Source organism: Lynx canadensis, chromosome B3, assembly GCF_007474595.2.
Source record: "Lynx canadensis isolate LIC74 chromosome B3, mLynCan4.pri.v2, whole genome shotgun sequence".
NCBI classification, from domain to species: Eukaryota; Metazoa; Chordata; class Mammalia; order Carnivora; family Felidae; genus Lynx; species Lynx canadensis.
The window spans coordinates 72136267-72150310 of record NC_044308.2 but is presented as its reverse complement, the minus strand read 5'-3'; the positions used below and the strand labels follow the sequence as shown (position 1 = coordinate 72150310).

The window sequence follows — 14044 nt, the reverse complement described above, 5'->3', positions numbered from 1 at the left end:
CATCTTAGATTAGATTTAACTGAAAACCTAGGGTGTACAGATAATTAGCCTATGTATTATGTAAGTGAAAACATCTCTAACTTATCTTTTAAAAGATATTTTATCAAACACAAGTGAACACAACTTTAGACTTTAGTAAAACCTCTTATATTAAGGATATAGAGTTCTGCCTTTTACACTCAAACTGTGAGGAGGATCATGGACTACAGAAATAATATTTGTAAAGAGAAATAAATAAGAAACTCCTACACGGTGGTATTTTCCCCACAGCCCAATGTGCCTGTTCTTTTGAGAACTTTTCTCAAAGTAATATATATAATAGGTGTGACAGCAATATTCCTGTTTAAGAGGTAACTTCTAATGCAATTTTTTTATCCCTTTTAAAATGGATTCTCCTAGGCTCAAAGCTGAGTGTGCTCCCATCATTTTAATAATTGTTTAGGCAAGTCCGATGACAATTACACCAACAAGTTTCCTCAAACAATCCTCCCCCCACCCCCCCACCAGCCCTCCCTATGTTCTGCTTGTTCATATACCCTTCACCCTTTGCTGTTATCACTGCTATGTGTGCTTGTACTTGAAAGTAAAAAGCAATTCCAGATTACAGCAAACTCAATGGCCTTGCTCCATAGTATGGCCCCGGCTGAAGAGACAGGAAAGGGGAGAAGCACGAATGACATCATGGGTTGAGATCAGGCACTACCAGAAGCCCAGCTTGTGTTTTAAAAAGAGGCTCTTAGACATGTTCCCAGCAGGTAAGTCTTCACTGGCTTGGAGAACAGGGAGGACTATTTGACAAATACCACTGTGTTTGAATTTCTAGAGGCTACCCAGGCCAAGAAGACATCCCTAAGAGAGAAAAAGAGACACATAAACTCAGAATTACAGCCTAAATATATATATATATATATGTATATTTAAAGATACAGTCATTTTGAACTCTGTCATAAATAACTTCCTGGATAATTTCCTATAGCATTAAGAAGAGATGGTATCACCCAATAGGAATATAAGGGCAGTGGGCCTAAAAGATAGGTTCAGGCAATCCTAATTTACTGAACAGGATTTGACTCAGGAAATACCAATGCTTTGTTTCATGGGTATAGGTAAATCCCAGGAAAACTAGGGAGACGGGCAAAATCTTCAGAACCTCTCCCCTGCTCCCACTCCTGCCACACTTAGCGCTTTATTGTGGTACTTACCACTTACCATTCCTCCTCAAATTCTAATTCCCTGAGAGGTCGGATTTGATCTAAGGAGATACTAAGCTAATATTCACAGTCACTAACAGCTTATTGTGGCATTTTTAAAAGGGCATATGTAACTAAATGTTAAAGAACATCTGTAACAATGTGATATAAGCAAAAAGCGAAAACTGCTAATTACATCATCTTTGTCTACATGGCAAATGTAAGTAAGCTCCTTAAGGCAGGGGAACTTTTCCAGTAGCCTCTACAATCAGACATCTGTATAGCAGTCTAGCCTACTTAAGATCAGGTGATCCTGATCCCATGCTCGGGGTTACCATGTCTAACACAGTTAACTGAGTCATATCCGAATTCTACAAAGGGGAACTATAAGCTCACCTGCAATGCTTCACCACACATTCATTGCTGCAGTACTCATTGTCCCAGTCCTTACTCACAACAGGAGGATTCTCACAACCGGACCTCACACAGCGAGGCTGGGGTGAGAGTGTCACAGGAGACCCACTCACCAATTCAACATCCATTTGAGAAGGAGATTCCACCTGTGAGAGGAAGAGAGCACCAAAAATGAATTAGATTACTACTTACCTAACCAGCTAGTCAAATGCATTCTGGAACCCAGTGGAGCAGCAGGTATTACAGTCCTTCACATATGGAGGCAGAATTCTAATAGAGGAGTTCCTGGTCTCCCTTTCTTTATGCAGCTTTAGAACTTTGTCAAGCAGACTGACATGAAGATTCTTGATGGAATGCTGGCCACATGCTAGTACTCTTTAACTTCATCTGTCACTGACTTTGTTCCACACTTGAATAATATTCCTTTGAAAATGTCAAAAGTACAATGTGCATAGTGTCTGGGTTACCTCAACTAAGATTGGGAGGACTAAGAGAAGACAAAATGTGGTGCCATTAGAAAAAGGGAGATTCACAATTTCTGCTGATGGGGGGGGGGGGGGATTTTTCTTTAAAATGATTGCTTCCGGGGCGCCTGGGTGGCGCAGTCGGTTAAGCGTCCGACTTCAGCCAGGTCACGATCTCACAGTCTGTGAGTTCGAGCCCCGCGTCAGGCTCTGGGCTGATGGCTCGGAGCCTGGATCCTGTTTCCGATTCTGTGTCTCCGTCTCTCTCTGCCCCTCCCCCGTTCATGCTCTGTCTCGCTCTGTCCCAAAAATAAATAAAAAAAAAAAAAAAAAAAAAAAAAAAAAAAAAAAAAAATAAAATGATTGCTTCCTTAATTGTGGAGCTAGAGTCTCAAAACAGACTCACATTTTATTTAAAATGACTACTGGTGATGTACAAGTTAAAACTAGGGTAAGTGGCACCTGTCTGTGTCTCTTTGGAAAGACTCCATGATATGAACCAATTTTTTTCTAGCTATATCCCCTGTCCATCCTCCCACTTAAAACATCAAGCTAAGCAGGCGAGAGGCAAGAGATATGGAAGAACTTTTATCTCCAAAGTTTAGGATCCTTGGATAGACACCCGCTAACTCTATGCTTAGGCTGTGTTCCCTCTAGTAGAATGGCAGTATGACTTCAACTTAGTTAAGGAGTGGTCTGGGACAGCAGAGGCTCCTAAATATTTCTCACAAGAACACTACAGATTGTCGTGGGGAGGACAAGTCACAGTCTCAGGGAACTGCTACAGGATGTCTGTACTCCTGGTTGCCAGGCATTAAATGCTAGTAGCAACCTCCACCTTTATTCGATCAACTGAAATAATTAAACTTTTACACTGGTCTAGAGAAAGACTTAAAAATAGAGGCTCACCTCGGGAACTACATCCGTGATCATCTCACAGATTGTCTCAGGGGAGGTTTCCTCCACTGTATGGGCCTCAGGGCTGTTGTTCATAGGCCGCTCAGGACTGCTTTCCACAGCTGGTGGGACTAAGGTAGTCTGCATTTTCAAAGTGGGTGGAGGCACAATCTTGATCTGCAGAGGAGGTGGCTGCTGCTGTAAATTGATTCGAACTTTCTGAGGTGGAGGCTGTTGCATGGCCTGAAGTGGGGGAGGCTGTTGCAGAATGGTCACTTGCTGCTGAGTGGGGGGCTGAGGCATCTGTTGCAACGGAGGGGGTTGTAGTCGGGGTGGAGGCAGTTGCATAGAAGCTGCAGCTGCTGCCGCTGCCTGCAACACTGACCGAGTGACAATCTGGGCTTGTTGACTGGGCTGGATAGTGGCTGTACTGGTCTGGCCTAGTTGGATCCCCCGGGAGGTTACCACTGTGGCTGGGATAACAGTAACCATCCCTCCTTGAGACATAGTAATAGAAGAGGGCAACATCTGTTTGGTAATAATCAACTTGGTGATATTGGGCTGACCCCCAGCCCCAGAAGATGCCTGATTTGCTACATAGGAGGAAAGAGTGGAGTTAACAACAATGGAAGGGGATAGGGCAGGGGGCTCTGTTGAGGCTGGTGCTGGAGATGCTGGGTCAACAGTAGCCATAGGAGGTGGAGAAGGAGTCTGTGATGGTGGTACTGGATCCAATTCTACTGTTTCCACGGTGGCCTAAAAAAAACCCCCCCAGAAAAGAAAAAAAAAAAAGTCATTTGGAGATTTACTTTGTTCCCTAGAACATATTCACTCTAATCATCTCCCACGAAAAGACACATCACAGATTGATAAGAAAGAAAGAAAGAGAAAGAAAAAGAAAGAAGAGAAAAAAAAAAAAGAAAGAAAAAAAAGCAACTGTGGGGAGTAACAGTAAATAAGGGGGAGAAACTCAGAAAGATTTTGGCAAGGTTTATAATGGAAACAACAGGGAACCTGTTCTATACTTTTGAGCTTTTAATATTGCATAGTAGTAACAAGTCACACAGGTTTTTGGTGGTATTTACTTCTTATAACTGCTAATAAATAGCTCCAAAAATCGTTTTATTGGTTTAAATAACCCTCCTACCTGACACTCTTGATTGTCTTTATATGCAGCCAGAGCCTTCAGATACTCTTTCTTGGCAGCTTCAGTTTTCCTTTTATATACCTACAGGAAAGAGAGGCTGTTTAAAAACTCCCCATACTCCTAGAAAAGACCTATAATTCTATATTATTTATCAATGAGTGACAACTCATTTAAATATTTACAACTCTTTTTAGTGAATACACTTCTGGAAGCTAGTAATCAAAACAACCTCCATGGCAAACTTTCTAGTGACCATGCACCTGAAGGTCAGCCAATCAGCAAATCTTTCCAGAGCAACTATACTTCTAAAGCAACACCAAACCATGCCCAGTTTTATAATAAAAACCTGATCCAAAAATTATGTAAGGTCAGGAGTATGCTTAGCCTAACAAGTACATTCTCCCTTAAGGAAAGTGGCAAATTATTTGCAATCATGGCCACAAGAATTCCTCCCATCTTGCATACTTCTTCCATCAAGGGCTGAAACCTACTTTCCCCTCCTTTGAATCTGGGATAGCCCTATGAATTGCTTTGACCATGAGAATGTGGCCTAAGTGAGGGAGACAGACTTTGCTCCTAAGTCAGCCATACTATAAACAAGCCAGCCTAGCCTTTTGAAGGATGAGAGGCTATGTGAATCAGGTTGTCTAAGCTAACAGGTAGCACCAAATTGTCAGATACAGGAGCAAGGTCACCTTGGCCAGCCACACTAGCTGTCATTTGGCTACAATCACAAGAATGAGCCCAGGCAAGAACATCAGGAAAACCATCTAACCAATTTACAGAATCACAACAAATATTAAACTGCCACTATTTAAAGCTATTAAATTTGTGGTTTGTTGAGCAGCAATAGATAACTGTTGTAAGTTATAATACATTTTAGCTTTTTGTTTCAATTAAGTAGCAGACTCACTTTGACATAAGACCTGGGGAATGTAGGGTAATGATAATTATAGCCATCTTCAATTTTAATTGTATCTCATGTAGTATAATTTTCATTTATTTTTAAAATCCATATCAAATTTAGAGAGATTAACTATAGTTTTCAAGTTTATACTAAACCAATGTGAAAAATGTAAACTAAACCCTAAATTCAAACTTAAGGTAGTAGATTTTAGAGCTGCAGGTTACCGAGGAATGGCCTAATTTGACAGAAAAAAAAAAAGGGGCTTTAGTAAAATTAGATTTGGTGTTTTTACAAAAATTATTAATTTTTAGATGGGTATTTTGGATTCAGTGGATGGCTGCAACTTCTAAGACAAAGTATGATCTATGAATGCTATAAACAAAGAGCTGATATGAAATAAGAGCATTTAAAAAAGTTTAGAAAGGGGAGCCTGGGTGGCTCAGTTGGTTAAGTGTCTGACTTGAGCTCTCAGCTGGAGTCATGATCTCACAGTTCGTGAGTTCGAGCCCCATGTCGGGCTTTGTGCTGACAGCTCAGAGCCTGGACCCTGCTTCAGATTCTGTATCTTCCTCTCTCTCTGCTCCTCCTCTGCTCATGCTCTCCCTCTCTCAAAAATAAACACACATTAAAAAATTTTAAAGAAAAAAAGTTTAGAAAAAACTTCTAAAGCATTCACTATCCACTATCCTCCATGTTTTGCTCACCTGTTTTTGTTCCTCTCCAAGACTGTCCCACATGGAGGCCACAATTTTTGAAACCTCCCCAAAAGTGGCATTGGGATTCTGTCCCTTGATGGCAGCCTGTGTGTCACGAAAGAATAAAGCATATGCTGAAACTGGTTTCTGGGGTTCATTAGGATCTTTCTTTTTTCTCTTCTTTGGGGCCTTCTGCTTTTTCCCTGCTTCCACCACAACTGTCTTCTGGCTGGGAATTTGCTGTAGGGAAAAAAAAAGAGAGAATTACAAGGGGGAAGAAGGAAGGATCATGTCTGGAGAACTGTAAGAAAAGGACTTTTATACGGGGGAACTAACTAGGCACATGGATGTAATTTTCAGAAATGCTAAAAAGAGGCAATAGGATTAAGACATTAGTAAAGTATGTGAGGACCAATTAGAATGGGGATTGGGAAAAGCATTATAAACTGTAGATTGAGAGGCAGGACCCCATACCCAGAAAAGAGCAGAGGAGATGGCAGGGCAGGAGCAAATAATACTGAGTAGGCTCTGTATGCCAAGAGTTTTATCCCAGAATATCATGGCAGATTTGATTTTGGCAGGGAATGCCTCACCCTCCGGAAATCCTCAACACCATCCTCATGAAGTGAACTAGTAGGTGAAGGGGTGGTTGAAAGACGATCCTCAGGTGACTGGGCAGGTGGCAGGATGGTGCCACCCCCTAAGCTCAAACCAAGTTGAGAACTCAGTTCTGACTGATCAATGGTGGTCAACTGGCTATGCCCCATCAAGCCAGATGTCATGTCTGTCATTGGTACATCAATTGTAACAGGTGGGTTGGCACTATACTGAGTTCCTATAGAATGGTCCAAGTCCTGAGAGAAGCAGAAGGACTAATTAAACACTAAATATAAAAAAACACCACTCTTTCCCCCCAGTGAATTCAGGACAGTTTATACTCTTGCTTACCCAAACTGTATCATCGTTTAAACACTAAACAAATAATTTGTCTACATATAATAAAGTACAGAAATTATTAAAGTCACTTCTTTGTATTCAAAATCCTGTTCCAAAATAAAAACTAATCAGAGAAGTCTTAATTTTGGATAATTTAAAGAACAAATAAGTTATTCAGTAATCTGGAGGTGGTGATGACACATAGGGTAAAGAAAAACTTCCTCCCTGTACTCTCCTACAATAGTGGCTTTTAAAGTTGCAATACACAGGCAATCAAGAGTAAATAAGGCCAATGTTAGAGATGTATGGCATCAAATATAGTGTGAAGATGTGCTACTGATGAAATGTGCTGGAAGCCCAATACACTGATTTTTAACACATACTAATCCACAATTAATACATTTGGTTCAGACTGTTTTGGAATAAATCTCTCAACATGCTAGCTACCACACTCACATTTTAATCCTGGGCTATGAAGGTAACAATAGAAGGAAAAAAAACCTTTTCCCCCCAAAGCCACAATCCTTTTCATATTAGGGTGAACACAGGACGTTTTATAATTTAAAACTAGTTTTCAAGTAAAATTGATTCAAATGATAAATTCCGTTCAAGGGAAATTAAGTCTTTGTTGGTGAGCCTTTAACCACAGAATGAGAACCAAGTAATACCCAAGTGTAGTAGGGAAGAGAGAGTCACTTTTAACTCCCTTAACATCATGCCCATGAGCCTGGGTAAGCTTGATAATGTCTTGCCCCTTACCATGGTCAAGCCCCCACTCAGGAGCCCCCCGCCCTGCTCCATCAAGCCATGGGTCATGCCCACAGGCATGTCCAATGTCTGGACCCCATATTGGGCTGAAAAGCTGCCATCCTGAGAGGAGGAAGGGTCTGCCAGGTCATCAAAGTGGCCAACCACATCTGAGACAGCCAGTGAGGGATCAGAATCCAAGGAGATAGGTGGGATTTCAAATTCCTCATCTCCCAAGCTTGGTGTATGGAATGTCTGTAGGGGGAAAAAGGGAAAAAAAATTAGTGGGAAGAGGAGGAACTGCATACTGCTAAGTGAAGAACATGGCTGGGTACTGAAGTTTCTCAGTGTACCTCTTTTCAGCCTGGATCCTATTTTTTATCAGTTTCTTTGGACCTATTTAATTTTGCAAATAAACCTCTCTTCCTCATACCTTTGGTCATATGACTTACAAGGCTGCCAGTACAAATCACAGTTTTCAGTTTTGTAATCTGTTTTTATCAATTGTCCTATCATGCTTACGGTTCTAATGAGTGACTCTCTTGGCACCACTAGTCCAAGGACCCAGTCTTTATAAATTGTTTTGCCTATGACGCCTAAAAACTCTCAAAAGATTCTAATAGACAGCAGTTGTTTTGCAATTATACACCTGAACTATTAGACCACAGAAATTCAATGTCAACCAGTTATACTTTTGACTGTTGTTTTAGGTTCCTTTGAAGCAAATCCTAAAAGGTACTGTCATGGGAATGATATGCTCTTCTAAAATATCTACACTTAAGAGTTCCATCTTAGGGGCGCCTGGGTGGCGCAGTCGGTTAAGCGTCCGACTTCAGCCAGGTCACGATCTTGCAGTGCGTGAGTTCGAGCCCCGCGTCAGGCTCTGGGCTGATGGCTCAGAGCCTGGAGCCTGTTTCCGATTCTGTGTCTCCCTCTCTCTCTGCCCCTCCCCCGTTCATGCTCTGTCTCTCTCTGTCCCAAAAATAAATAAACGTTGAAAAAAAAAAAAAAAAGAGTTCCATCTTAGAGATCATGATGTTAACAACCAGTTAAGATTCCCATTTGTACAGCATTTTTAGAAAACCCAACAATGCCAAGATAAAGCTAATACTCAGGAGAAAAACCTTCACAAGAGCTACAGCCAAAAGGCAAATTGGTTCTCTAACAGATTCTTAATCTGGCTCTGACAGCCTTTCTGTAAGAGAGGAAGAAAAAGAGTACTCTAGCTGGCTATAAAACTCAATCCCTTCCTCTGAATTCAACTATAGTAATATACTCTTTTTATACTGAATGGATCCACCATTCAGGGAGCCGACAGGCTAATGTCTGAATGAAAATATATTAAATGCCATGGTTCCTTTTAGACATTAAAAAACTAAATTAGTGACGTTTGCAGCAAGAGCATTATAATTGCAAGAGACTTTGGTGTCAGAGAAGGTCTAGGTTCAAGTTCCAGCTTTGCCACTTACTATATGATTTTGAAGGGGTTTTCCTCATCTATAAAATCAGAGTTGTAATGGCAATCACCTTATATTGTTATTATGAGAATGGGATTTAGTAACAAAACTTTTATCACATTGCCTTATAATTGCTTAATAACTATTAACCATTGCTATTAACAATATTAATATCCTAATTATTATTAACTTGAGACCTACTAATCAGTTATCATAGATAAATGGAATTTTAGAAACTTTAAATTCTATCAGCCCACACATGGCATAGTAAATATCAACTGATTCTGATCAAATTCAATAGGTACCCACATTTTTTTCATGATTAAGCAATGAATTCTTTAAGAGTTCCTCAAGGTTTTTATAGACCCACAAAGGGTCTCAGTAATATCACTATTTATTTTTTTAAGGTTTATTTAAGTAATCTCTACACCCATGTGGGGCTTGAACTCCCAACCCGGAGATCAAGAGTTGCTTGCTCCTCTGACTGAGCCAGCCAGGTGCTACACCATTTTGATTTCAATGAAGACGTTGTTAGAAAAAGTATTTCCAGCTAGTAGAAACTAGGGGGAAAAAGTATGTCTGTGAAATGCCTAATCTTTCTGAATCTTACTGGTAAACTGAAAACAGTTTCCTAAAAGACAAAAATATGTATATAGCTACATTTCTACATTTTCATTCTCTAAGATCCTTACTATTTTACTTAACATGGTAAAAATTTGGTACTTGTCTAGGATATAACATGAGAGTGGCACAAGGAACATAGGAGCCGGCAGTTCTTAAGGAAAAACTTAAAATCTACCCCCAAAAACTAAACATTTTTCAGTACACAGCTTACAATTCTTCTTACTGCGTGAAAGTTCTTAACTTACTCTTTCTGAAATTTTAGTTTACGTAGGTTCATGTGACATTTTTCAGGAAGAGAGTACAAAGATTTCTACCAAATTTTCATGTGAATAAAGTTATGGGGATCGGAAAAAGGATCCACAGAAACATATACTAAATTAATAGTTGTATAATGGTAGTTTTCAGTTTTTTTATAAGATACAGATTGCTTTAGCAAAGCAAAAGATGCCTATCTTTTTCTGCTTACCAGAACAAATAAAAAGGCAACTCTGCCAAGATGTGAAAATGATACTATTTGTTAAAAAGAACTAAAAAGAATAAAAATTCATATCCCAAACAAGAGACCAGTGTTCTGCAAAGGACTACCCTTCATAAACCATCTGGACTGCTCTCATGGATAACACTAAAAAACCAGACATGCAGAGATTCCACTGTATTAAATTAACAAGGCATTCTTTCTATGCACCACCCCCTGGAATGTGGAAACAGCTTTTCTATTCAGTATCCATAGCTTTAATGGTTTTTTTTTGGGGGGGGGGGGGGGGGGGGCTTTGTTTTGCTTATGTGTTTGTTTCTTCCCTAAATAAGAAAAGTAAAATAATAGCAATGATCAAGAATACAGAGGGGTAAACCACATGCTAGAATAAACACAAGAGATTCACTTTAAATCTCTTTTACTACCACAAATGACCTTTAACATTATGGGGAAAAAACCAATAATGGATATCTAGTTTTTTATTTTAGTGGGTCTACTACATAACTCACATATAAAACAAAGATACAACTGTAGCAAATATTAAAATAAAAACAAATAATTTCAACACAAAAGGAGAAAACAGGAACATGATGTAGCTACCCTCTCATTCAGCTTTCTCCCTTTGTGTTAAATTTGTGGGTCTTTTTGAGGTAAGAATCAGTTTGGGAATTATAGTTTATAAACAAGGATCCTCAGCTATTTAGAGGACCAAAAAATAAAAACATGATCTCTCTCTCTTTTCATATTTCCCCATGCCAAGACACACAACCCACTATTTCTTTAAGTAGTTTGTGTAGATTATTCATTTTAAAGAAACTTATTTTAACCCAACACCTATTTACTCATAGATACACTGGCACTATGTATCATTAAAATAATTAATTGTTCTAAAAAGTGCTATAGGAGCGAAAATCTTAACTATTCAGCCTGAAATAATTAAGTGATTCTAATATTATAAGTACTTTTCCTAATTAAAAATAGGTATCTTTATATTATTTTTCTCTAAGTGCTCAAAGCCTAGTATCATTATGTAAGAGCCAACCTGAATGAGGGAAACAGACAGATTAAACTCTCTTCAGATAGTATAACTTTCCTGTCTCAAGCAATATTGTAACAAATGCTAAGCCTTCCTCTCTGGATACTTACTCTTTAGAAATTTTTACTATTATTTCTTATTTTATTGAGGTATAATTTGCATTAAATACACAAATTTAAAGTATATAGCTCAAAGAATTTTTACACATGTAGACATCCAATTAACTACCACCCAGATAAAAATACAGGACATTTCTACCTAAAAGATTTTTTTATGCTCCTTCTGAGTCAATATTCTCTCCTTTCCACAACAGGTACTGTTATTCTGATTTCTATAAACATAGCGTGACACTGTCCATTCTTTATTCATTAAAAAACAAACTTATATAGTGTCTACTCTTTTATGTCAGGCTTTTTACTCAACAATATATTTTTCATATCACCCAAGGTTCATTTATTCGTAGTTGATGACCTTTTCTATTGCTGTGTAGTATTCCTTTTTACAAATGTATCCATTTATAGACATTTGGGTTGTTTCCGGTGCTTAGCTATTATGACTAAAGTTGCTGTAAACATACATGTTTTTGGTTAATATATGCACTCATTTCTCTCATGTATACCTCAAGGAGTAGAACTAAACTGGGTCACAGGGTAGGTATATGTTTATCTTTAGTAGATACTGCTAGTTTTCCAAAGCGATTGAACCAATTTATACTTACCTCAGTAATGATTAAGAGTTATCTACATACTTGCAAAGTCTTGTAATTGTCAGTCTTCTTAATTTTAACCATTCTAGTGGGTGTACAGTCATACTCATGATAATTTTAACTGGCATTTCCCTGGTGAGTGATGACGATGACACTCCTTCATATGCCTAATGGCAATTTGGATACCCTCTTTTGTGAAGTGTGTGTTCAGTCTTTTACCCATTTTTAGGTTGGATTCTTCCTTTTACTCTACATAAGCATTTGATATATTCTGAAAATGATGTGTATTAAAATATGTGTATTAAAATATCTTCTCCCATTCTGTGGTGTGTCTAGTTCATGTCTGAATGATGTCTTGATGAAAAGAAGTTCCTGTTTCAATGAGGTCCAATTTTCCAGGTTTTTTTATGGTTAGTATTTTTGTGGGCATCTATCTTTTTCTGGCAAGCAAACCATAAATATCACTTTTTCCAAAAAACAATTTAAGTATCACCTAAGTTAAATTTGGGGTAGTTCAAAAAAAATTTAAAAGGGGAAGGGAAGGTGAATAAGTAATGAGAACAACTGTTAGCAATGACAGAGACCTAAGCTAAAGGAAGATACTGAAATTTAATTATGAGCTTCTTGGCAAAATAGTTTTGTTTTCTTAGTTCTTAAAGTCATAGAAACAAAGGATACACTCAAACCTGGGAAGTTTCTGGAGGCCAGTGTGAAATTTACCACACTCTAAATTTAAATCTGATTCAGAAGAAATTGGCAATGATGCACTTTCATGAGGATGAGGCCAATGTGAGGTTTACAACACTCCAAATAATGAAATTCAACCACGGAGGTATCATTCAGAAGAAACTGGCAATGAGACTGGAAAGCACCAAGGAGATTTCAGTTTTTTAATTTTTTCTAAATTTGTCGCTCATTTGATTCACTTTCCCCTCCTTAAAAGAATAATAAGCAATAATAGCAATAAAGAAATTAAACTAGCAACTATGCCTTGTCAATCTAGTTCTCGTCCATGAAAATATTAAAGTTTACTACAGGATAAGCATATTCAACAGCAATCGAAAAAACTGATGGAAGTGATTCACTTCACTTTTGGGAAAAAAAATATTAAAATCCTCAAAAAACATTCTGGAAAGCTCAAGACTGCAGTTTTTCAAAGACTGGAAAATTTATTTTTGTCTGTTCCAAATCTTTCTCTTTCACCCTGCCTAAACAAGTGATAGGAACTTATGACAGTATTTTAAGCAAAACTTTTTCACAAATACTAAAAAGCACTTCACCATAACCATTATTTCTACATCACAACATCATAAACTATTATTACAGCCATTCGGCAGCTAGGAAATTTGTGACAAAGGAGTAGTAACCTGCCCGAACTCTGAGTCACTGGCAAACAAACACATGTTGTACTCAACCTCCTTCATGTTTTCTGGCAATTATTTCCTTTCATCTTGTCACTAGCAAAACAAACTTGTAGGTAAACATAACTACTTAAAAAAAATCCCTGAGCAGGATATTTAAGCGAAATAAACACCCTACAACAGATAGTTTCAAGAATGAACACATGTGCACCAGTTAACTCCCTCACCCCGATTTATCTTATATATTTTCCTCCCGCTGCGATCCCCCAAGATTCTTATTTCTCTCCAATGAAAGGAAACAATTCTACCCTGTCTTCCAATCCAAAATCACTCTGAGATGGGTTAACTCTTTCCAAAGTCCTGCTTTTCTGATGACAGCAGCTTCCCGGGCCTTCCCCTTAGTCTTCATAGGCTCTAGAAGCAGCTGCAACTGTTCTCTGAACACCAATCGCGGTCCCTGGTTCCCAGCCCCCGGGCACCCGCGTCCACGCACTCCTCCCCGCCGCCCAACCCCACCGCTGCCTCAGGCCCTCCCCCCACAGCGTCGGCAGCTCGTGCTCACCTCGGCCCCTGACAGGAAGGGGTGCGAGGGCCCTGTGATCGTCAGGTAATTGTCATTTCCTCCGGGAAACTGGAAACCAAAAGAAAGCCGCGGGGATAAGTTAGGGGGAGTAAGGAGTTAGCTTGGAGCGACGGATTCTGTGCCCGACATTCTGACAACGCTCCCCAAACCCCGCTCTCTTCTCCCCTCCCGCCAGCCGCCTCTCCACCCGGCTTCCCGCCTCTGCTTCAACCCCGTCGGCCGCGCTCTCTCGCCAGCCTTCTTAATGCTAGGTTCCTACCTCCATCTTCACACAACGGCTACCACCGTCTCAGTCCCCTCATCGCTCCCACCGCCCCCACCGGACTCGGACAGCCGTCACTTCCGCAAGGACGTGCGTCGCTCTCCGTTGATTGGAAGGAGCGCCGTGGGGCTATTGCGAGTCGC

At 39.5% G+C, this 14044-nt stretch overlaps 1 protein-coding gene across 1 annotated transcript; it reads right to left on the bottom strand.

Moving 5' to 3' along the window:
- Nucleotides 1-124: 124 nt before the first annotated feature.
- Nucleotides 125-14007, bottom strand: TOX4 (TOX high mobility group box family member 4). The gene is made up of 9 exons (XM_030318656.1): nt 13899-14007; nt 13619-13687; nt 7410-7652; nt 6308-6568; nt 5724-5954; nt 4113-4193; nt 2978-3721; nt 1587-1750; nt 125-849 (listed from the first exon to the last, which is right to left on the bottom strand). The coding sequence occupies exons 1-9, from the start codon at nt 13902-13904 to the stop codon at nt 789-791; spliced, it is 1860 nt and encodes a 619-aa protein (XP_030174516.1). The 5' UTR covers nt 13905-14007; the 3' UTR covers nt 125-788.
- Nucleotides 14008-14044: the final 37 nt, after the last annotated feature.